The sequence below is a fragment of the Ranitomeya imitator genome, chromosome 4 (genome assembly GCF_032444005.1).
Source record: "Ranitomeya imitator isolate aRanImi1 chromosome 4, aRanImi1.pri, whole genome shotgun sequence".
Classification (NCBI taxonomy): Eukaryota; Metazoa; Chordata; class Amphibia; order Anura; family Dendrobatidae; genus Ranitomeya; species Ranitomeya imitator.
Window position 1 is genome coordinate 397,108,291 of NC_091285.1, and position 25,938 is coordinate 397,134,228.

The following is a 25,938-nucleotide window of genomic DNA, read 5'->3' on the forward strand; positions in this document are numbered from 1 at the left end:
AACTTACAACAGATACTGCAACATGAAGACACAAAAGAGAATAGTAAAACCAAAAACACTCAGTTTGAAAAAATGTTGCAGTAATCCGCAAGTGCTAGTAAAAGATGTAAAACACAGGGTATTTGGTTGATACGTTTTTTGCAAAAAATGTATACTAAGCTGCTCTACCAATCTTCACGGTATACCCTTATCAGAGCAGTCCTAACTAATGTATGCAATCCCTATCTGATGTATTTAAAAACCTGATCATCTGTATATAACCTGTGTGAACAGGGTTCAGAGAGGAAAAATCCATGTGTGCATACAGGGTAGAACAGCTTTTGTGCAGATAGCCCAAGAGGAGTGGTGGAACTCCCCAGTCTTGTAGACACAAGAGAACAATTATGGAAACAGGAACACATGGGCTACTTGCACAGTGAACAAGTCTGTATGATCATGTTCACACACCACCAAGAAACCTGAAGACACAAAAGAGAATAGTAAAACCAAAAACACTCAGTTTGAAAAAATGTTGCAGTAATCCGCAAGTGCTAGTAAAAGATGTAAAAAACAGGGTATTTGGTTGATACGTTTTTTGCAAAAAATGTATACTAAGCTGCTCTACCAATCTTCACGGTATACCCTTATCAGAGCAGTCCTAACTAATGTATGCAATCCCTATCTGATGTATTTAAAAACCTGATCATCTGTATATAACCTGTGTGAACAGGGTTCAGAGAGGAAAAATCCATGTGTGCATACAGGGTAGAACAGCTTTTGTGCAGATAGCCCAAGAGGAGTGGTGGAACTCCCCAGTCTTGTAGACACAAGAGAACAATTATGGAAACAGGAACACATGGGCTACTTGCACAGTGAACAAGTCTGTATGATCATGTTCACACACCACCAAGAAACCTGAAGACACAAAAGAGAATAGTAAAACCAAAAACACTCAGTTTGAAAAAATGTTGCAGTAATCCGCAAGTGCTAGTAAAAGATGTAAAAAACAGGGTATTTGGTTGATACGTTTTTTGCAAAAAATGTATACTAAGCTGCTCTACCAATCTTCACGGTATACCCTTATCAGAGCAGTCCTAACTAATGTATGCAATCCCTATCTGATGTATTTAAAAACCTGATCATCTGTATATAACCTGTGTGAACAGGGTTCAGAGAGGAAAAATCCATGTGTGCATACAGGGTAGAACAGCTTTTGTGCAGATAGCCCAAGAGGAGTGGTGGAACTCCCCAGTCTTGTAGACACAAGAGAACAATTATGGAAACAGGAACACATGGGCTACTTGCACAGTGAACAAGTCTGTATGATCATGTTCACACACCACCAAGAAACCTGAAGACACAAAAGAGAATAGTAAAACCAAAAACACTCAGTTTGAAAAAATGTTGCAGTAATCCGCAAGTGCTAGTAAAAGATGTAAAAAACAGGGTATTTGGTTGATACGTTTTTTGCAAAAAATGTATACTAAGCTGCTCTACCAATCTTCACGGTATACCCTTATCAGAGCAGTCCTAACTAATGTATGCAATCCCTATCTGATCTATTTAAAAACCTGATCATCTGTATATAACCTGTGTGAACAGGGTTCAGAGAGGAAAAATCCATGTGTGCATACAGGGTAGAACAGCTTTTGTGCCGATAGCCCAAGAGGAGTGGTGGAACTCCCCAGTCTTGTAGACACAAGAGAACAATTATGGAAACAGGAACACATGGGCTACTTGCACAGTGAACAAGTCTGTATGATCATGTTCACACACCACCAAGAAACCTGAAGACACAAAAGAGAATAGTAAAACCAAAAACACTCAGTTTGAAAAAATGTTGCAGTAATCCGCAAGTGCTAGTAAAAGATGTAAAAAACAGGGTATTTGGTTGATACGTTTTTTGCAAAAAATGTATACTAAGCTGCTCTACCAATCTTCACGGTATACCCTTATCAGAGCAGTCCTAACTAATGTATGCAATCCCTATCTGATGTATTTAAAAACCTGATCATCTGTATATAACCTGTGTGAACAGGGTTCAGAGAGGAAAAATCCATGTGTGCATACAGGGTAGAACAGATACTGCAACATGTAGCGTCACCGGCGCCCCGCCAGGTGCGGCAAAACGACGCATGCGTTGTGCGTTGCACCAAAACGCGTGACAACGCATGTACATGCGTCCCCAATGTTAAAGATAGGGGCGCATGACGCATGCGTCGTTATGCGTCGACGACGCTGCGTTGTAAGACGCAAATGTGAACGTAGCCTATGGCTGCTTTCACACTAGCGTCGGCACGGGGCCGTCACTATGCGTCGGCCTGACGTGCTGACGAGCCTTGTGAAAATAATGCCCAACGTGGGAAGCGGAAGTAGTCTTACGACGCTTCCACTGCCCCATTGTAAGGTCCGGGGGGGAGGGGGCGGAGTTTCGGCCGCACATGCGCGATCGAAAATGGCGGACACGACACGCAAAAAAACGTTGCATGCAACTTTTTTTGTGCCGATGGTCCGCCAAAACATGACGCAACCGTCGCACGACGGTTGCGACGTGTGGCCATACGTCACAATGTGTCACTAATGTTAGTCTATGGGGAAAATACGCATCCTGCAGACAACTTTGCAGGATGCGTTTTTTCTCCTAAACGACACATTGCGACGTACAGCCAAAAACGCTAGTGTGAAAGTAGCCTAACTGTACTTTTTTCTTCCATGTCTTTTGCAGCATCAACATTAAGTTCCACACAGCATATTTCCTTTGCCTTTTCAGTTACTGCATCAACATTAGGTTCCACACAGCACGTCCTTCACTTTCCCTGTGCATTTCAATGTGTTCCCAGGTTTCCCTTGTCCGTTTCGCACCAGACATACTGTAAGTGCATCATCCCAAGTAGCAAGCTGCCACATTTTCGGAGCGACCTGTGATACTGTCTTGCAGTGACTCTTGCAGTAGCTCCTGCTCTCACTACCACTGTCACTGCTGCTGTCACTGCTGCCCTTCTGCTGTCACTGCTTTTTGTACTGCTGCTTTCACTTCTGACCCGTTGACCCTGGATGGCTGGGCTTCTTACTTAGAACGTTGCAGGGCCTACTGTGTTGCCCCGGGTTCAAGAGCCCTGCGGGACTGCCTGGGCTCTGGCCCTCCTGTCTCAGCTCCCAAGCTCCACTGACTCTAACAAGGAAATCCTCCTATCTTATCCACAGCTGGCCCCTCCTACATTAACTATTTACTAGACCTATACTATGTGCTCCTAACTCTATGCACTTTTCTATATCGCATTCTAACATGCCCCCTCTAGTGGCTGAATTGCATACTACGTCAAAATGTGCTAAATTAGAATACTGCACTTTCCCTATAAAACATTACATGACAATATATACAGAGTAAAGCATGCAATGCAATTCACATTTATACATTGCATAAAGTTGAAAAGGGGAGGGGCACAATTCAGTCCTAGTGCACCCCTTACATCAGCTCGGATCAGTAATAATCAGCCAGCAACAGAGCGGTGTCAGAATACCAGGCATGCAGGAGACTGGCGCTGCCCCTGCTCTTTACGTCACTGGTCTCCTGCATGCCAGGTATTCTGACACTGCTCTGTTGCTGGCTGATTATTACTGATCTGAGCCAATAACAAAGCAGACGATGTCACTGTGCATATCGCACAGTACACAGCTCGCAGGGAGGGACACAGCAAGGATTAGCTCTGTCCATGAAACAAACATCACTGATGACGCTTTGTTTCAGAGAGGGGGCAAGTGACCTCGGCCTCTGCGCCCTGATCTGATTATGCTTCCTTTGATTATCCCAGTATGCAATGAGATTCTCAAACAAAGCTTCATCACACAGGAAGTAGGGAAAAAATAAATAGCAGTAAGGCTACTTTCACACTAGCGTTTTTTTCAATACGTCGCAAGGCGTCATTTAGGGGAAAAAACGCATCCTGCAAAGTTGTCTGCAGGATGCGTTTTTGCCCCATAGACTAACATTAGCGACGCATTGCGACACATTGACACACGTCGCAACCGTCGTGCGACGGTTGCGCATTGTTGTGGCGGTCCGCCGGGAGCAAAAATCGTTACATGTAATGTTTTTTGCTGCCGACGGTCCGCTTTTTCTGACCGCGCATGCGCGGCCGGAACTCCGCCCCCACCTCCCCGCACCTCACAATGGGACAGCGGGCGGATGCGCTGGAAAAATGCATCCGCTGCCCCCGTTGTGCGGCGCTTTTGCTGCTTGCGTCGGTGCGCCGCAACGTCGCATAGCGACGTGCGGTACACGACGCAAGTGTGAAAGTAGCCTAAGATAGTAGTTAGGGAACAGTGGGGAATTTTTAGTACAGTGAAGGAAATCATTATTTGATTCCTTGCTGATTTTGTAAGTTTGCCCACTGACAAAGACATGAACAGTCTGTAATTTTAACGGTAGGTTAATTTTAACATTGTGAAATAGAATATTAAAAATAAAATCCAGAAAACCACATTGTATAAATTATATAAATTAATTTGCATTTTGCAGTGAGAAATAAATATTTGATCCCCTACCAACCATTAAGATTTCTGGCTCCTGCAGACCAGTTAAACGTTCCTAATCAACTCGTTACCTGCATTAAAGACAGTGGTTAAACTTAGAAAATCAGCAAGGGATCAAATAATTATTCCCTTCACTGTATATTAGAAAATAGCTTAGATTACAGTACTAAATAGATAGTGATTTAGAATGAGCTTTAATTTGCCTTTGGACCACCCCTGTAATATTATTGTTACATTAATTTTACAATATATGAATTTTGTTGATTCAGAAAATCAGGAAATATGTGAAATATAATGTTCGCACTCAATTAACATTACCTCTGGACTTTGTATATTTTGGTGTAACCTCCTAAAGTATGACCTGAATTTGAAGCCTAGAATGGAACAGAATGCCTAATAGTTACAAACATCACCCATAAGTTCTCATGATAAAAGTGTATACTGTGTGTTAACTTTTTTTATTATGGTTAAAAAAATACAATATGACAAGAAGAATTTTATTTTGAATTTTCATCTCAATATCAAAGTACCAAAGGCTGTAGACATGCAGAAATCTCTGAAGAGACTTTCAAGAATGCTCCTATGTACTTCCGTCAACCACAGAAACTGATGACAACTAATCATTGTTAATGTTGGATGTCGGACCCACTTCGAACTGGTATTGATGATCTGTCACAGGGATAGCAGCAAGCATGGCGGAGGAGTTGGTTTTCTCCTGTCAGATAACTGCTCCTTCACCCATATCCCACTGCTACCCTCTGTTACCCTCCCTTCCTTTGAGGTGCACATTGTGCGCATCTACCCCCCTCCAACCTCAAACTGGCTGTCATTTACTGCCCCCCAGAGCCAGCCACCACCTTCTTTGACCACTTCACCACCTGGCTACTTCATTTGCTTTCTGCGGACATCCCCACTATCATGGGTGACTTCAACATCCCCATTGACACTTCCTTCTCAGCTGCCACTAAACTTCTATCTCTCACTTCCTCCTTCGGCCTCACTCAATGGTTTTCTGCAGCCACTCACAAAGATGGTCACACACTGAACCTCATCTTCACCCGCCTCTGCTCCCTATCTAACCTCTCTAACTCACCTCTTCCTCTTTCTGACCACAATCAAGTCACATTCTCTTCCCTCTCCACTCCTTGTCTACAATCCCCACCCCACAAACTTGAACACCCTAGCAGAAATCTTAAACACCTTGATCTACACTCACTCTCTGAATCCCTCCTCCCTCTCATAGACATAAATTCCCTACACAATGTGGATGACGCTGCAGCTCTATATAACACAGGCAGCACGGTGGCGCAGTGGTTAGCACAGCAGCCTTGCAGCGCTGGAGTCCTGGGTTCTAATCCCACTTAGGACAACATCTGCAAAGAGTTTGTATGTTCTCTCCGTGTTTGCGTGGGTTTCCTCCGGGTTCTCCGGTTTCCTCCCACATTCCAAAGACATAATGATAGGGAATGTAGATTGTGAGCCCCATCAGGGACATCGATGATAATGTGTGCAAAATTGTAAAGCGCTGCGGAATATGTTAGCGCTATATAAAAATAAACATTATTATTATTATTATTAACACCACAATAGCTGTAGCTTTGGAATCTCTTCCCCTCTCACACATACCAAAGCTCGCAAAATCAACAGACAGCCCTGGCACTCCAGCCTGACCAAAGAACTGAGGCGAGCCTCCAGCGCTGCTGAGCGGAGATGGAAAAGATCCCATTCCAACGAGCACTTCATTGCATTCAAACAGTCCCTCACTACTTTCAAGACCACACTTGCCACAGCAAAACAAACCTACTTCTCATCTCTCATATCCTCCTTGTCTCACAACCTTAAACAGTTATTCAACACCTTCAATTCTCTCCTCTGTCCCCAGCACCTCCTCCCTCCCCACTCTTCTCAGCTGAAGACTTTGCCTCATTTTTCAAACAGAAGATTGAGAACATCAGAGACAGTTTTAGTCGACAACCCCCAGAGCCCTTCCTCCCAACTACCCAGCCCTCCACCTCCAAAACCAACTTCTCCACCATTACAGAAGATCAATTCTCCACTCTACTCTCAAGCTCGCATCTCACCACCTGTGCACTTGACCCGATCCCTTCCCACTTCATCTCAAACCTCGCCACAGTCTTTATCCCAACCCTAACCCATCTCTTCAACCTATCACTAACCACTAGTGTTTTCCCCTCAAGCTTTAAACATGCCTCAATCACACCTATCATCAAAAAGCCCACTCTTGACCCATCCTCTGTATCTAGCTGTCACCCTATATCACTTCTCCCCTATGCCTCAAAACTACTGGAACAACACGTCCATCTTGAACTGTCCTCCCATTTATCTTCCTGCTCCCTCTTCGACCACTTACAATCAGGCTTTCGGTTACACCACTCCACTGAAGCTGCTCTAACTAAGGTCACCAATGACCTATTAACCGCCAAGAGCAAGCGACACTACTCTATCCTCCTCCTCCTGGACCTGTCCTCTGCCTTTGACACAGTGGACCATTCCCTGTTGCTTGAAAACACAAAAAAGCACAGTAAAACCAAAAACACTCTGTTGCAAAAAAATCACAGTGGACAGCAAGTGCTGGTAAAAAGATGGAAAAAACAGGGTATTTTTTCCATCTTTTTACCAGCACTTGCTGTCCACTGTGATTTTTTTGCAACAGAGTGTTTTTGGTTTTACTGTGCTTTTTTGTGTTTTCAAGTCTCTTGGTGGTGTGAACATGTCTCTACGGGCTTGTTCACTGTGCACGCAGCTCATGTGTTCTGGTTTTACATTATTGTTTTCTTGTGTCCACAAGACTGGGGAGGCCTCCACCCCTCTTTTTTTGAGCTGTGCGCACAGGAGCCGTTCTGTCCAGCGTGTCCACATGGACATTCCTTTTCTGAATCCTGCTCATACAGGTATTGTACATATGACCAGGTATTAAATACATCAGATAGGGATTACATACATTAGCTAGGACTGCTCTGATACGGGTATACCTTGACGTTTGGTAGAGCGGCTTAATATACATTTTTTGCAAAAAACGTATCAACCAAATACCCTGTTTTTTCCATCTTTTTACCAGCACTTGCTGTCCACTGTGATTTTTTTGCAACAGAGTGTTTTTGGTTTTACTGTGCTTTTTTGTGTTTTCAAGTCTCTTGGTGGTGTGAACATGTCTCTACGGGCTTGTTCACTGTGCACGCAGCTCATGTGTTCTGGTTTTACATTCCCTGTTGCTGCAGACACTCTCATCCCTTGGCATCACAGACTTGGCCCTATCCTGGATCTCGTCATATCTAACTGACCGGACATTCAGCGTCTCCCACTCCCACACCAACGTCCTCACCTCGCCCCCTATCTGTCGGAGTCACGCAAGGTTCAGTTCTAGGGCCCCTGCTCTTCACCATTTACACTTTTGGCCAGGGACAGCTCATAGAAACTCACGGTTTTCAGTATCATCTCTATGCTGATAACACACAGATCTACATCTCTGGACCAGATATCACCACCCTACTAACCAGAATCCCTCAATGTCTATCCGCTATTTCATCCTTCTTCTCCACTAGATTTCTAAAACTTAACATGGACAAAACAGAATTCATCGTCTTTCCCCCATCTCACGTGACCCCCCCCAATGAACCTATCCATTAAAGTAAATGGCTGCCCACTCTCCCCAGTCCCACAAGTTCGGTGTCTTGGGGTAATCCTGGACACTGATCACTCCTTCAAACCACATATCCAAGCCCTTTCCATTTCCTGCCACCTTCAACTCAAAAATATTTCACGGATCCGTACATTCCTAAACCAAGAATCTGCAAAAAGAAAAGTCCATGCCCTCATCATCTCCCGTCTCGACTACTGTAGCCTCCTGCTCTGTGGCCTCCCCTCTAACACTCTCATACCCCTCCAATCTATTCTATATTCTGCTGCCCGACTAATCCACCTGTCCCCCCACTATTCCCCGGCCTCTCTCCTCTGTCAATCCCTTCACTGGCTCCCCATTACCCAGAGACTCCAGTACAAAAGCCTGTACATGACATACAAAGCCATCCACAACCTGTCTCCTCCATACATCTGTGACTGTGACCTCGTCTCCCGGTACTTTCCTACACGCAACCTCCAATCCTCACAAGATCTCCTTCTCTACTCACCTCTTATCTCCTCTTCCCACAATCGCATACAAGATTTCTCTCGCGCATCACCCCTACTCTGGAACTCTCTACCACAACATATCAGACTCTCACCTACCATCGAAACCTTCAAAAAGAACCTGAAGACCCACCTCTTCCGACAAGCCTACAGCCTGCAGTAACCACTGATCGACCAAACCGCTGCATGACCAGCTCTACCCTGGCCTACTGTATCCTCACCCATCCCTTGTAGATTGTGAGCCCTCGCGGGCAGGGTCCTCTCTCCTCCTGTACCAGTTATGACTTGTATTGTTCAAGATTATTGTACTTGTTTTTATTATGTATACCCCTCCTCACATGTAAAGCGCCATGGAATAAATGGCGCTATAATAATAATAAATAATAGTAATAATAATGTGCCATCAGTTTCATAGTCCTGGACAATCATTTTACGTCTTTGCCATGGCACAAGTTCTCAACAGTTACCTATTGATATTTGTATCTTTCTGGCCATAGTTTGTTCTGCTAGCTTATAATAGGTATAAAGTGTGTAGAATTTGATGTAGCATAAATTACACATGTATCCAGTGTCAGATTGTTATGCAGTTACCCCCATTAATAACATTGTGTCAGAGCCCTATAAAAAGACTCAGTAAGACAATGATAAAGCTGTACGGTCTCTGAATAATAATTCGCTTTTTTACTGGCATATGTTGTAGATTTTGCTGGGACAGAAATACAGCTACTCCGTTGATTGGTGGTCATTTGGAGTGTTGGTGTACGAAATGTTAATTGGCCAATCTCCATTCCATGGTATGGATGAAGAACAGTTATTCCAGTCTATAAGAATGGATGACCCATTGTATCCCCGTTTTATCAGTAAAGAGGCAAAAGATATACTGGTTATGGTAAGATAATGTACAGAATGGTATAGCTATTTTTGTCACATAACTGATTTTATGTACCTTTATCTACTAAGACTCTGTTATTGATGTGAGAATAGGAATTTATGTTTAACCCCTCATCATTACTTTTGCTCCAAAAGTCATTTATGTTTCATTTATAAGCTTTTCTTAAATCTCTGCAATGTTGATGCTGATGCTGAAATGGCAAATTTTGAATGTTATTGAAGAATATCAACATCCAATCAAATGCAATTTGTGATTTCTCAGATCACAGACTTCTTAGAAGTAATCCACGGTCAACTCCAGCTCTTCTTTTACTATGCATTTAAAGGGAACCTATTAGCAGGTTTTTGCTATTTACTGTGAGAGCTGCATGAGAGACCTTGATTCCAGTGATATCACTTACTCATCTGCTTACTGCCATTTCAATAAAATCAATGTTTTAGCATCAGAAGATACTTAAAGAAAAGATTTTATTTCTGATGAGTTGCCCTCATGATTTTTCAACTCTTCCTTCATCACATGCTTTTATAGACCATTTTGAGAAGTCATAAAATACTGTTATTTCATGTATACTCAAGCACTAGAAAATGTGTTAAATAAATGCTTCTTTTTTTACACCCCCAGGCTTTGGTTACCACTTGCATGGAGATTTATAGTAATTTGGTCATCTCTTTCAGAATAGGCAAGGACCTTTATATGATAGTCAGTATCTTCTGATTTGTCAATGATGGTCATTGATCACTAAGCATGAATATGAAATGTGTGTTGGATCACATCTGTAGTACAATGAAAATGTGGATTACCAGCATTGACAACTAAAACAATTCAAATTTCCTGTTCAGAAAGAAAGAGAAGTAGGACTTTAGTGTAACCTATATGGATAGCAATCCTAAAAGTCAATATTGACCCTTTAGACTATGTGCACACGCTGCAGATTTTGCTGTAGATCCGCAGCGTTTCCGAAGCTGCGGATCCGCAGCGGTTTCCCATGAGTTTACAGTATTGCAGGATCATGTTAACCTATGGGAAACGAAATCCGCAGTGCACATGTCAATTCTTTGTGCGGATTCCGCTGCGGTTTTACACCTGCTCCAATAGAAAACTGCAGGTGTAAAGCCGCAGCGGAATCCGCAGTAGAAACTGCAATAAATCTGCAGGAAAAACCGCAGCGGTTTTGTACTGCGGTTTTTCCAAATCCGCTGTGGAAAAATCCGCAGTCCTCCAGAATACATGAGCACATACTCTTAGTTTTAGGATTGCTACCCCAGTTGGTTGCACTAGAGCTCCAGACCTTTTCCTCTCTAAAGAGGATATTTGCAGGGGAGCATTGCATGGCCTATAAGTCTACTTACGCTGATTTGGCAGTCTCCAAAAGGAGAAACTTCCCCCTATACACAAACTAAAGAAAGGAAAAACATCTGGATCACCAGGTGAAGGACATTGCACAATAAAACTAGACCTTATTTTAATTTATTTCAAGTGAATATCTTGCAAAGTTTCTGCGCAAATTAGTTCTGTGCCACGTTGTAAGACAACAGATCCACCAAGGATGGGCAGGCTCTGCTGGGATTTATATTATTGCATCATACAGCAAATATCAGGAAATGCACATAATCAATGCATCCTTTTATATAAAAAAACACAGAATAAACTGTTTACTTTTTAGCACCAGACATGGAAGCATTGACATACAGTATAATGCAGACAATATCTTATTTTGCATGAAATAGAGCCCTGATATGTTTGCTGCCTAGTATGCTCCTTATGGAAACAGGAACACATGGGCTACTTGCACAGTGAACAAGTCTGTGGGATCATGTTCACACACCACCAAGAAACCTGAAGACACAAAAGAGAATAGTAAAACCAAAAACACTCAGTTTGAAAAAATGTTGCAGTAATCCGCAAGTGCTAGTAAAAGATGTAAAAAACAGGGTATTTGGTTGATACGTTTTTTGCAAAAAATGTATACTAAGCTGCTCTACCAATCTTCACGGTATACCCTTATCAGAGCAGTCCTAACTAATGTATGCAATCCCTATCTGATGTATTTAAAAACCTGATCATCTGTATATAACCTGTGTGAACAGGGTTCAGAGAGGAAAAATCCATGTGTGCATACAGGGTAGAACAGATACTGCAACATGTGGTGTGTGAACATGATCCCACAGACTTGTTCACTGTGCAAGTAGCCCATGTGTTCCTGTTTCCATAATTGTTCTCTTGTGTCTACAAGACTGGGGAGCTACCCACCACTCCTCTTGGGCTATCTGCACAAAAGCTGTTCTACTCTGTATGCACACATGGATTTTTCCTCTCTGAACCCTGTTCACACAGGTTATATACAGATGATCAGGTTTTTAAATACATCAGATAGGGATTGCATACATTAGTTAGGACTGCTCTGATAAGGGTATACCGTGAAGTTTGGTAGAGCAGCTTAGTATACATTTTTTGCAAAAAACGTATCAACCAAATACCCTGTTTTTTACATCTTTTACTAGCACTTGCGGATTACTGCAACATTTTTTTCAAACTGAGTGTTTTTGGTTTTACTATTCTCTTTTGTGTCTTCTAGTATGCTCCTTAGTAGAGATGAGCGGTGTTCGAGTCGATCTGTTCGCCAATCTCAAATTCGAGCTGTTTTGGGCGCTGTTCGAGTCGTTCGACGAACCCGAACAATTTGCTTAAAATTCGGCTGTTCGAGTTTCTGTTCGATAACTGTTCGTTCACCAAAAGCCTAGCTTGATTTGCACATTAAAACTGTTTATCATTGTTAATAGACTGTTTCAGTGTATAGTGGGCGGGGGGCGGGGATAGATCTGTGCTGAAATAACGCCGATCTCCATTTTGTTTTTCTTTCCCGCATTTACAGTGGGGCGGTGCAGTCTCTCAGCCCATCAGCAGTGCACACACACACACAGCAATGTGCATGTGATGCACACAAGCAAGGGCATGTGTCATTGGCTGTGTATGTCACATGTCCTTGCCCAGCCATTTGCCCCGTCGCCACCATTTCCTCACTGCTGCAGCTTAGTGCTAGATGGCACCACTGCTGCTGTGGGCACTATACAGACTAAGAGTGTTTTTTTGGAGCGAATTGTCAGAGAGATAGGTTTAGGGAGTCGGGAGGAGTCGGGACTAGTTGTAATATCAGCCCTTTTCAGGGTAGGTTACAGCAGTTCATAGCACTGTTTGCCAGGCAGGTCTGTGCCAGTGCTGTGCAAGTGTTTGTAACAGCATTTGGTGTAATCTAGCTCAGCCAATCCTTTTGGGCTACTAGCATTGTCTGATAGTCATCTGAGTAGCCCGCCTGTGAAGCTAGCTACACCACCTGTGTATCTCAATTTTTACTGCATCTAACCCAGTTAATAGTTTTGGGCCTAGGAGCAGTGTCTGCACGTCAGCAGAGTAGCCCACCTGTGAAACTAACTACACCGCCTGTGTATCTCAATTTTTACTGCATCTAATCCAGTTAATAGTTTAGGGCCTAGGAGCAGTGTCTGCACGTCAGCAGAGTAGCCCGCCTGTGAAACTAACTACACCGCCTGTGTATCTCTATTTTCACTGCATCTAATCCAGTTAATAGTTTAGGGCCTAGAAGCAGTGTCTGCACGTCAGCAGAGTAGCCCGCCTGTGAAACTAACTACACCGCCTGTGTATCTCTATTTTTCCTGCATCTAATCCAGTTAATAGTTTAGGGCCTAGGAGCAGTGTCTGCACGTCAGCAGAGTAGCCCGCCTGTGAAACTAACTACACCGCCTGTGTATCTCAATTTTTACTGCATCTAATCCAGTTAATAGTTTAGGGCCTAGGAGCAGTGTCTGCACGTCAGCAGAGTAGCCCGCCTGTGAAACTTAAGGCCCCGTCACACATAGCGACGCTTGAGCGATTCCGACAACGATACGACCTGTCAGGGATCGCTCAAGCGTCGCTATGTGGTCGCTGGTGAGATGTCACACAGTGCGATCTCCCCAACGACGCAGCAGCGATGCGGCGAACTGTAGCGACCTGTAGCGACCTGTAGAACGATGCTATTTCATGATGATTCAATGGGACGTCCTGTCAGCGAGGTCGTTGGTAAGGTGTCAAACACAGCGATGTGTGCTACCCAGCGGGACCTCAACGATCAAAAAATGGCCCAGGCCATTCCGACACGACCAGCGATCTCACAGCAGGGGCCTGATCGCTGCTACGTGTCACACATAGCGAGATCGCTACTGAGATCGCTGTTGCGTCACAAAACTCAGCGATCTCGCTAGCGATCTCGCTGTGTGTGACGGGGGCTTAACTACACCGCCTGTGTATCTCTATTTTCACTGCATCTAATCCAGTTAATAGTTAAGGGCCTAGGAGCAGTGTCTGCAAGTCAGCAGAGTAGCCCGCCTGTGAAACTAACTACACCGCCTGTGTATCTCTATTTTCACTGCATCTATTCCAGTTATTAGTTTTGAGCCTAGGAGCAATGTCTGCACGTCAGCAGAGTAGCCCTCCTGTGAAGCAAGCTACACCGCCTGTTGATCTAATTACTAATTTTTAAATGCATCTAGCCCAGGAAATCGTTTTGTACCTACCGTATTTTCTGGTGTATAAGACGACAGGGTGTATAAGACGACCCCCAACTTTTCCATATAAAATATGGAATTTGGGATATGCCCGCCGTATAAGACGGAGGTCATCTTATACACCCAGTCATCTTATACGGCGTGTGGTTCCCAGGGTCTGGAGGAGAGGAGACTCTCCTTCAGGCCCTGGGATCCATATTCATGTAAAAAATAAAGAATAAAAATAAAAAACATGGATATACTCACCCTCAGATGGCCCCTGGCTCACAGCGCTGCTAGCGTCTGCCTCCGTTCCTGAGAATGACCGCGACGTCATCCAAGGTCCTTCACTCACTGCATTCTCAGGAACGGAGGCAGATGCTAGCAGCGCTGTGAGCCAGGGGCCGTCCAAGGATGAGTATATCCATGTTTTTTATTTTTATTCTTTATTTTTTACATGAATATGGATCCCAGGGCCTGAAGGAGAGTCCCCTCTCCTCCAGACCTTTGGAACCACATGCCAACATCCAGGATCGCTCCCTGCACACGCCGTACCCAGCATATAACATGACCCCCGACTTTTGGGACAATTTTTAGGGGTCAAAAAGTCGTCTTATACGCCAGAAAATACGGTAATAGCATTTTGTGCTACTCAGCACAGTACCCCACCCATGAAGCAAGCTACACCGCCTCTTTACCTAAGTACTATTTTTTAACGGCATCTGGCCCAGGAAATCCTTTTGGGCCTAGTAGAATTTGGTGCTACTCAGCAGCATACCCTAACCATGAAGCAAGCTACTCCGCCTGTTTACCTAACTACTATTTTGTAATGGCATCTAGTCCAGGAAATGCTTTTGGGCCTAGTAGAATTTAGTGCTACTCAGCAGTGTACCCCACCCATGAAGCAAGCTACACTGCCTGTTGATCTAATTACTAATTTTTAACTGCATCTAGCCCAGGAAATCGTTTTGTACCTAATAGCATTTTGTGCTACTCAGCACAGTACCCCACCCATGAAGCAAGCTAAACCGCCTGTTTACCTAATTACAATTTTTTAACGGCATCTGGCCTAGGAAATCCTTTTGGGCCTAGTAGAATTTGGTGCTACTCAGCAGCGTACCCCACCCATGAAGCAAGCTACACCACCTGTTTACCTAAGTACTATTTTTTAACGGCATCTAGCCCAGGAAATCCTTTTGGGCCTAGTAGAATTTAGTGCTACTCAGCAGCGTACCCCACCCATGAAACAAGCTACACCGCCTGTTTACCTAAGTACTATTTTTTAATGGCATTCGGCCCAGGAAATCCTTTTGGGCCTTGTAGCAATTTCTGCTACTCAGCAGAGTACCCCACCCATGAAGCAAGCTACACCGCCTGTTTACCTAATTACTATTTTTTAATGGCATCTAGCCCAGGAAATCCTTTTGGGCCTAGTAGAATTTGGTGCAACTCAGCAGCGTACCCCACCCATGAAGCAAGCTACACCACCTGTTTACCTAACTACTATTTTGTAATGGCATCTAGCCCAGGAAATCCTTTTGGGCCTAGTAGAATTTGGTGCTACTCAGCAGCGTACCCCACCCATGAAGCAAGCTACACCACCTGTTTACCTAAGTACTATTTTTTAACGGCATCTAGCCCAGGAAATCCTTTTGGGCCTAGTAGAATTTAGTGCTACTCAGCAGCGTACCCCACCCATGAAACAAGCTACACCGCCTGTTTACCTAAGTACTATTTTTTAATGGCATTCGGCCCAGGAAATACTTTTGGGCCTTGTAGCAATTTCTGCTACTCAGCAGAGTACCCCACCCATGAAGCAAGCTACACCGCCTGTTTACCTAATTACTATTTTTTAATGGCATCTAGCCCAGGAAATCCTTTTGGGCCTAGTAGAATTTGGTGCAACTCAGCAGCGTACCCCACCCATGAAGCAAGCTACACCACCTGTTTACCTAACTACTATTTTGTAATGGCATCTAGCCCAGGAAATCCTTTTGGGCCTAGTAGAATTTGGTGCTACTCAGCAGCGTACTTCACCCATGAAGCCAGCTACACCACCTGTTTACCTAACTACTATTTTGTAATGGCATCTAGCCCAGGAAATCCTTTTGGGCCTAGTAGAATTTACTGCTACTCAGCAGCATACCCCACCCATGAAGCAAGCTACACCGCCTGTTTACCTAATTACTATTTTTTAATGGCATCTAGCCCAGGAAATCCTTTTGGGCCTAGTAGAATTTGGTGCAACTCAGCAGCATACCCCACCCATGAAGCAAGCTACACCACCTGTTTACCTAACTACTATTTTGTAATGGCATCTAGTCCAGGAAATCCTTTTGGGCCTAGTAGAATTTAGTGCTACTCAGCAGTGTACCCCACCCATGAAGCAAGCTACACTGCCTGTTGATCTAATTACTAATTTTTAACTACATCTAGCCCAGGAAATCGTTTTGTACCTAATAACATTTTGTGCTACTCAGCACAGTACCCCACCCATGAAGCAAGCTTAACCGCCTGTTTACCTAATTACAATTTTTTAACGGCATCTGGCCTAGGAAATCCTTTTGGGCCTAGTAGAATTTGGTGCTACTCAGCAGCGTACCCCACCCATGAAGCAAGCTACACCACCTGTTTACCTAAGTACTATTTTTTAACGGCATCTAGCCCAGGAAATCCTTTTGGGCCTAGTAGAATTTAGTGCTACTCAGCAGCGTACCCCACCCATGAAACAAGCTACACCGCCTGTTTACCTAAGTACTATTTTTTAATGGCATTCGGCCCAGGAAATCCTTTTGGGCCTTGTAGCAATTTCTGCTACTCAGCAGAGTACCCCACCCATGAAGCAAGCTACACCACCTTCTTTCTTTCTCAATCTAACCCCTCGGCTCTGGGGTGTCCACTCTCCCTCCAGCTCTCTCCTTCTCACAGGTGGACTACCGCGTGTTTTCACACTGTGGCGAATCTTTTGGGCCCAGGCATAAGAAGTCGTCGAGGTAATGGATAATATGTGCCACCTTACAAACGTCCATGACAACACATTCGAGAAAGCAACTAAATGCCTCAAATAGTGAGCAGGATATGGAGCACCCCATGGGCAAACAGCGATCTATGTAGTATGCTCCTTCACAGAAGCAGCCCAATGGGAGGACACTATTTGGAGGCACAGGTAGTAACCGAAACGTCCCCTCAATGTCTGTTTTGGCCATTAGGGTGCCCCTTACCAACTTCTTGACCCGCCTGATTGCCTCGTCAAAGGAGGTACAGTACATAGTCTCTGTCGCAGTTGCCATTACTTCTCTAAGAAAGCCAAGCCTGCACTACACCAGCATGTTGCAGGCAACATCACCCGTTCCCTGAAAAACTCTGTGTCTGCCAGGGTGCATTTCACCACTAGCACCTGGATGAGCAAACATGGGCAGTGGCATTAAATCTAACTGACAGGACACTGGGTGACTCTGGTGGCTGTGGGGGCAGGTGGGTAAGGGGCTGCTCCATAAGTCTCGGAATCACCAAAACTGGTGAAGCAAACCTCTGTATCTAACACTTCCTCCACTGCTTATGCCTCCTCTACCTCCTGTAGGGCTTCCACCTGCGCCCTCAACCCCTGCCTTAATGAGACACCCATTCCATCAGTGCAGAGAGAATCCCACCTCCATACATCGCAGCCAGGGCTTACCGCAGTCAGGCAGCATGTACATTAATATACTTTGGAGATCGCAGTCTCAAGAGTTGTGGACAGCTATCCAGGCTGAGTTTGAGCAATGGCTGTCTCCACTGAACCTGGTGCAACCTCACACATTTGCCTTACATGGCTCACATCCTGAATCTGCTGGTACACTAATTTCTACACCACTATCCCGATCTGGATGCGATGCTGCACGAAGCACAATCGCTGTGAGCTCACTTCTGCCTTTCGCACCCCACAGGTCAATGACCTACAGATGTCTTTCGGGCTACCGGTTAACTGTTTGATTTGCAATGTGTTGACACGATGGAATTCCACTCTGCACATGTTGCAGTGACTGTGTAAGTAGCATAGAGTCTTGGTGCAGTATGTCCTTTTGCATAGCCTGGTACAGACATGGTGCAAATCATGCTTACGGAATGGGCACAGATAACAGACCTCTGCATCCTTCTGCACAGTTTCAAAATGGCTAATAAGATGGTTAGAACTGACAATGCCATCATCAGATTCACTATTCTGGTCATCTACTGTACATACTGTAGCACACTTTGAATAGTTTCCGGGAGGAGGTGGTGGTCCCAGAGGAAGAGGTGGAAGCAGAGAAGCATGCGGGAGGGATAACAATATTTCAAATATCCAGACTGTTGTCACATAGGCGGGTTGCTTTGAGAGGATGGATTACAGTGATCGAGAGGGGCTCATGGTACCAGATGAACTGTTGCTGAAGGTGCAGGAGCCGAGGAGCAAATAGAGGAGGATGAGGACGAAGAAATGATAGGCGCGCAACAGTCAGTAGATGAAGAGGATTATGATCCCCTCTCCATTGTCAGTGGATGGCGGGAGGGGACGGAGGAAGCAGGCTTGAGTGTTACCCCGCCAGCAACACACCATGAACTTGAACTTCATGGAAGCACCAGACACATAAGCACCTTCTTGCTGCAACATGATGCCCATACTGTTAGGAATAGAAATAGTGCTAGCTACTTGGTAGCCACTGTGTTAGATCCACGGTACAAGAGTAGTACAAGAGTAAATTTTCCAGATGAAAAGGGACACGCACATACGGCAGTACCAAAATATGCTTGTAGACAATCTTAAGAGTGGTTTTCATGAAGAGAACAGTGAGGCACACAGTGTGCTTCGCATTTGTAGACTTCCAACCCCGGGAATGTTGAGATGGCAATGCAAAAACATTAGCAGCAGCAGTGTAAGTGGCATAAGTAATTCCTATGAGTCATTTCACACTTTATTTAGACTAGCCCATGCACCAGCAGAACAGAGTTCAAGTCTGATACATTGTGAAGGACTGGAGAGGATGCTGCAGGAGTATCTCTTAGCTCAATATCAGTAGCAACCGGGGGGTGGACCATTTTGCATTTTTGTCTTCAAAAATAAAAGTGTGGTGGGAGCTTGCCCGTTACATCCTGGAGGTTTTGCCATGACCACAGCCAGCGTGGTCAAAACATGTCTTCAGCGCTGCTATTGGTGTCCTGACGGATAAGCACATCCAGCTGTCCCACTTTTACATGCCAATCCTAGACTGGGCAGACTAGGTGATGATGTAGTTTTTTGTGTGCTGCATTGCTCTCGCATTATCGCAGTCTGTGACACCTTTGTCGTGGCTACTGTGCCTGCTGTTGCTAGTGCTGCTGATATTACAAACAATTTGAGTCTCCATCTGGTGAACTGCCTTAGTGGAAGGAGTGTCAGAGGCCCATTATACCACTTTAGTGGTGTGTGGCAATAATTTTTTTAAATCTCGTGGGTTGACTGTAGTGGAAGGGGTGTCAGAGGCCCATTATACTATTTCTACTATGGGGAAAGTGATGCAATACTTATTTTTAATTGTTTGCAATCCAAGTTGGGTCTCCTTCATGTGTTTTGCCTATAGGAGTAAGGCTCCCAGACCAGCAGGCCTACACTTACTTTTAGTCAACTACCAGTATTAGTATTTTTAAATTTGTATAACATTTGTTATCTATGAAGCTAATATTTGTTCCACCTGAGTGTGGCTGAGCAAAAAAGCAGTTTGAGCTGTTGCATGAGGTATCAGGGCTTCCAGCAAAGCAGGCTTACACCGCTCCCTCACCCACCTCATCTTAATTTAAACTTAAATTAAAAATTATTAATGCTGGCCCAGACCCTGATACCTCTTGCATGGTCCATGACTGACTGCTGCTGTGCCATTCTAAAATTTCTACTGTGGGTGAATTGATCAGTCAGCTATCTGTGGTCTACTATGGTAGTGGCCTACCAAGGTCATATTTGTGTCACCTGAGTGTGGCTGAGCAAAAATCCATTTGAGCTGTTGCATGAGGTTTCAGGGCTTCCAGCATAATAGGCTTACATCGCTCCCTCACCCACCTCGTCTTAATTGAAACTTAATTGAAAGCTCATGCATGGACCGTGACTAACTGCTGCTGTGCCATTCTAAATTTTTCTACCAATAGTAGTCTACAAAACTGATGTTTGTGGCACCTGACTGTGGCTGAGCAGAAATCCAGATTGAGCTTTTGCATGAGGAATCAGGACTTCCAGCAAAGCAGGCTTACACTAGTCCCTCACCCACCTCATCTGAATTTAAACTTAAAGTAATGCATGCATTAATTAAATGAATGCTTGCATGGCCTATGGCTGACTGCTGCTGTGCCATTCTAAAATTTCTACTGTGGGTGAATTAATCAGTCAACTACTTGTGTTACTATCCTTTAATTTTTATAACATTTGTGGTCTACCAAGCTGATATTTGTGGCATCTCAGTGTGGCTGAGCAAAAAAGCATATTGAGCTGTTGCATGAGGTATCAGGGCTCCAAGAAAAGCAGGCTTACACCGCTCCCTCACCCAACTCAACTTAATTGAAACTTCAATTCAAAGCTCTAAATGTTGGCCCAGACCCCGATACCTTTTGCATGGACCATGGCTGACTGCTGCTGTGCCATTCTAAAATTTCTACTGTGGGTCAATTAATGACACTTTTCCTCAGGTCTGCCCCTAATTTTTGGAAATGTTTGAACTCCAAGTTGGGTCTCCTTCATGTGTGTTGCTTGAATTTGGTAGACCTCTCAGAACACAAGGCCTACGCCTGTCACTCATCCACCTGTTACTGATCAATGTTTCATCTAGAAATGCAGGTCAAAACCATGTCACAGGCCCTGTCCCATGCATCCGTGCTGCGCAATTATACTCTTTGCACTCTGGGTCAACTGATACAACTTTTCCTGGTGTCTACTCAAAAGACATGGGTTCATCCATAGATGACAAAGCTTCTTTACCATGAAAACTAAGAATCTGTGGGATAACCTACTTCAGGAGCTGGTCACACTGGGATCTACGTATGGAAAAGCTCATATGCTTTCTTGGAAGAAAATAAAATTAGTACTTATGTAAATGTTAATAATCATTTTTATGAATGTTGAACCAGTTGATCAACACTCAAGACCAGGAGGGAAAAACTTTATCTTTAATGCAGACTGGATCATGCATTAGGGATGAACCATAATACCATTATTTTATAATTTACCACCCTTGTTTGAACTTGATGGACATACAGCATGTATTTTTCAACCATACTATGTGAGGTGCATTTGACTCTACAATCCAGTTGTGACCAGATTTTACAGTGACTATTGCTTTACAATCCTACAGAGGGATAATATCTGCTTATGTGCTACCAAGATTACTACAAAAGTGCCTTCAAGATATGAAACAGACCCTCTTTCTGCTACATGGGACAGTTCATTTAGTTACAAGAAAGATGAGAATTGGAAAATGCATTAATTTAGCAGAACATATTGCCCTTGAAACCACTGAAATGCATATTAGTCCTCCCAGGTTTATAATTAATTGACAGTGAATATATTCCAAGCAGCCCAAGACAGCTAATTAAAAGCCACTATTCATTTACTATACTAAGAGGGATAGAAAATAATAGGGTTTAGGCAACGAATGTTTGACTCAAGTATGTCTGTGACATCTTAGAAGCCTTTTCCTCCAGCTTGCTGTTCAGAAATGCAAAATACACTTTTGAGGTGAGACATGAATGTTTCCTTCTGACAAACTATAAAACAGAATATAATACTATGGTGATCTGCTTCCTGGCACTTACTAAAATATTTATTAGCTCACGCATATTAGCGAAGCCTCTTTTTACATTTAAATTAAAGTTCTGTGAGTATTCGATATAAACACATGAAACTTTGGACATTATTACATTAGGAAAAAGTGCTTCTTCACATTCTGCAGCATGCAACCCCCTTTTTTCCTATTTCCAGTAGTGTTGCCAATGATCAGAAACATCTTCAGTCACCAAAACAGTCGTCTGAGTTAAAACAGTCAATTCACAGGGAGAAGGGTGATGCAACTGCAGTGTGTGTGTGTTTATGTGTGTTACTGTGCACGCATGTGTGTAATGTATGTGTGCGTATTTGTGTCCTTAAATTGTTTCACTAGGGAAAATAATATAAATAACATAGTAACATAGTTAGTAAGGCCGAAAAAAGACATTTGTCCATCCAGTTCAGCCTATATTCCATCATAATAAATCCCCAGATCTACGTCCTTCTACAGAACCTAATAATTGTATGATACAATATTGTTCTGCTCCAGGAAGACATCCAGGCCTCTCTTGAACCTCTCTTGAATAAGGTAGATTTGTTCATTAAAAAGCCACTATCTTAAAGAGGTTGTAGTTTTTTAGGCAACTTTGTCATATGCTGTCACTAAACTTAGTGATTGGCTGCAGTGTTGTCAAGATGATGTCACCACTGCAGCCAATCAAATTATAGACTGGAGCAGTGGCAGAAAGCTGGTGTTGGACCCAGTGAGGGTAAGTAGTATTGTTTGTTTTTTTTTTATTTATTTTTTTATAACTAGCAGCATATGGAATAAAATTCTCCAGTTTTACCTGTGAATACTCATGCCATACATATATTGATCTTATTTCCCATCTTCAGCTCTTTGTCAGAGAACCAGACAGAAGACTTGGAATCAAAGGCAACATTCGCCAGCACTGCTTCTTCCAACTCATAGACTGGGAAAGACTGGAAAAGAGGGAAATTGAGCCTCCATTTAAACCTAAAGTGGTAATGAAGAGACTACTTTTACCATAATGTATTGATCCTGTAACTCACTAGATGAGGTCAATCGTAGCGCGGTCACTATTTTCTTCTTCATCTTTAGCCATTTTTATTTAGAATGAATAATTAGATGGAATGTGTGGCATCAGAAAATTACCTATTTTTTAAATCATATTTTTTTTATTAATTTTCTACATAAGAATCCATATAATAAAATGAGCTTTTGCGATTTTTAGACTGGTCAATAAACCTAATTTTAGACTCACACTTCGTGTTCTTTACAGAAGGCTTTTCAGAAGTCTCATTATCATCACAGACAAGATTACAATGGAATGAAACACTTCTTAAGACATCAGATAACACAAAAATCAAACATTTACAATGCCATTCCCCCCTCCCAGTATAATTGTTAAACATGTAACTCACTCATACACTGGAAATGAGAATAATAAAGCTTACAACACAGAGAAGCTGCGCTCACACCTTACTGGTCCCTGTACAGACTAGAAAATCCCTAGCTGCACAACTGAAATCACCACCTCAGACTGTGAATTCTAAGGAACCAGAAAGGAGGCTGCTGTGCACAGCTAATCAGGAGAGGAAAAGTGTGCAGAGGGATATGAGGACCCAGGGTAAGGAATCAAGAAGTGGTAAGATGAATCAAGAATAATCTACCACCAACCTAACTGAGGTGAAAGGAAAGGAGTTGGGAAGGCAGACAAGCAAACGCACAGCAGAAATACAAATGGTGTTTTGCATATCAGGAAAAATCCCTTCGCTGAAGAGCTGGAACTCCTTAGCACTAATGCATTTAGAAGTATAGCCAGCAAGGAAATGTAGTGAAGGGAAAATATATATATCCCGACCTAAAATTTGATGAAGAGGAGCACACTTAAAAAGTAAAATAAAGCCAATAGGAACCATCAGCACAAGGGCATGGAAGAAAAGGGTAATAGCTCGGTAGACAAAATAACCGACCACGGACAAGGTTACTGGATCGATTCCCTAAACCAAGTCATGACAACAATGACCTGTGCCTTAATCAGAGTAGGCACATTACATTCTTCAATAAAACCAGGTAGGGTATTAGTCAGTCTGTTATTGCTAATATCTATGTGGCTTTTCTGGAAGAAATAGAAATGAGTGCAGATTTAGGTCTAGTGGCTAAGTGTGAAAATTGCAAGATTCAGGAATTGTTAACCAAAATTTTTAAAAAATATATGCATTTATTAGAAAAAACTAATTTAAACAGGTAATTTCTAATGTCACATTCTTTTTAAAGGATAAATGATAAAATAATTTCCTCACAATGTTTTCTTACCCCCTCTAGAAATCAGTGAATGATTGCAGCAACTTCGACAAAGAATTTTTAAACGAGAAAGCCAGAATATCAAGTACAGACAGGACACTGATTAACAGCATGGACCAGAATATGTTCAATAACTTTTCATTTGTGAATCCAAAAATGGAGTCCATTGTCTGCTAAGATGATGTCTTTATTAGCCAAAAAAAACTGATTTCATATTAATTTGCATGAAACATTTCTGGCCTGTAAATTATGAACTGACAATGCCTACATTCTATTTTCATCATCAGTTTCCCATTGGTGGAAAGACAGTGTATCACACAACATTATTATCAACCTCTGATAAAAAATCCCAATACATATGTGAAAGGCTAGTAGTCAAGTATTAAGTGGTATCAGAAAGGAAGCTGTATTTATTGCATTCTGATGACCGGGGACATTTCAGAGTTTGACTTTTAATATTGAACGGATGCAGACATGTAAATAGTTAGCAATATGCTATTTCTAAATGTCATTGTTAATGTAAATATCTTTGTAAATTATTGGAAGTGTACTATAAAAGTCTGTGCAACAAGGTGTGTATGTTAACATGGACTTGATATAACCTTAAAGTTACTAATACGTTGGAATGTATTTAATCTATGATGTTAGTTTACGTCTGACATATATGATTTCTAATACCTGAGCATATAATGGCCAATATAAGTAGCAGCAAATGTCTTAAAATGTGTAATATTTTAGAATAGCAGACAAATATGTACATTGAAATATTTGAAATGTATTTTCCTAGATGATATTGATGCATACAATGCAAAGTGTTGGCACCCTTGAAATTGTTCCAGAAAAGTATTTTTCCCTGAAAATTATTGCAATTCCAAATGATTTGGTATACACATGTTTATTTATTTTCCTTTTCTTACCAACACAAAAAAAATAAAGAAAAAAAGGCTGTGGTAAGTAACAGGTGTGGGCATTATGGAAATCACACCAGAAACCAGATAAAAAGTGGAGAAGTTGACTCAATCTTTGCATAATGTGTCACACTAAGCCTGGAGAACAGAAAGAGAAGACAACTGTCTGAGGACTTGAGAACCAAAATTGTTGAAAAATATAACAATCTCAAGGTTACAAGTCCATCTCCAGATATCTTGATGTTCCATTGTCAACAGTGCGCAACATAATCAAGAAGTTTAGAATGCATGGCACTGTAGTTTATCTCCCTGGATGTGGACCGCAGAGAAAAATTGATGAAAGGTTGCATTTCAGGATAGTCCAGATGTTGCCAAAGTAGGGCCGACATTAGGGGCAGGCAGACTAGGCAGCTGCCTAGGGCCCCCGATGCCCTAGAGGCCCCCAGCCAGGGGCGGACATACCGCTAGTGCCACTGCTCTGGGGCCGAGAGGTGGAGGGTGGTCTCTGCAGGCAGGCACCGTATCATGTAGCATCGGGCCCCTCTCACTCCCTCCTGTAATCATGCTAACACCTAGTGCCAAGGAGAGAGCGGCGCATGGACTGCAGGAGTTCAAAAGGGGGCATGTCATGCAGGGAGAGACGCTGGCCAATGAACGCTTTCCTCACCAGACTGAGGAGAGCACTCATTGACTGCTGTCTCTCTGTTCTCTTGCATGGCGCGTCCCAATGGTGACTGGTGAGTACTCACCTACAGTCAGGGGCCCCACCGCACAGCACACAGGGAGTCAGGGACAGCAGTGGAGGAAGAGCAGGACTTACATTGTTTCTTCTGCTCTCTCCACTGTTCTGTCCCCAGCAAGCTGCGGCA

The 25,938-nt window shown here is 43.2% G+C and overlaps 1 protein-coding gene across 1 annotated transcript in view; it reads left to right on the forward strand.

Annotated features, from left to right (window-relative positions):
* Positions 1–25,117, forward strand: part of PRKCQ (protein kinase C theta) — a 243,795-nt gene extending 218,678 nt beyond the window's left edge. Inside the window, exons 16-18 of the mRNA XM_069765311.1 lie at positions 9,359–9,547; positions 22,730–22,858; positions 24,183–25,117. Coding sequence (XP_069621412.1) covers positions 9,359–9,547; positions 22,730–22,858; positions 24,183–24,338 — 474 coding nt within the window. The 3' untranslated portion in view covers positions 24,339–25,117. The remainder of the gene's footprint in view (positions 1–9,358; positions 9,548–22,729; positions 22,859–24,182) is intronic.
* The last annotated feature ends 821 nt before the right edge of the window (positions 25,118–25,938 follow it).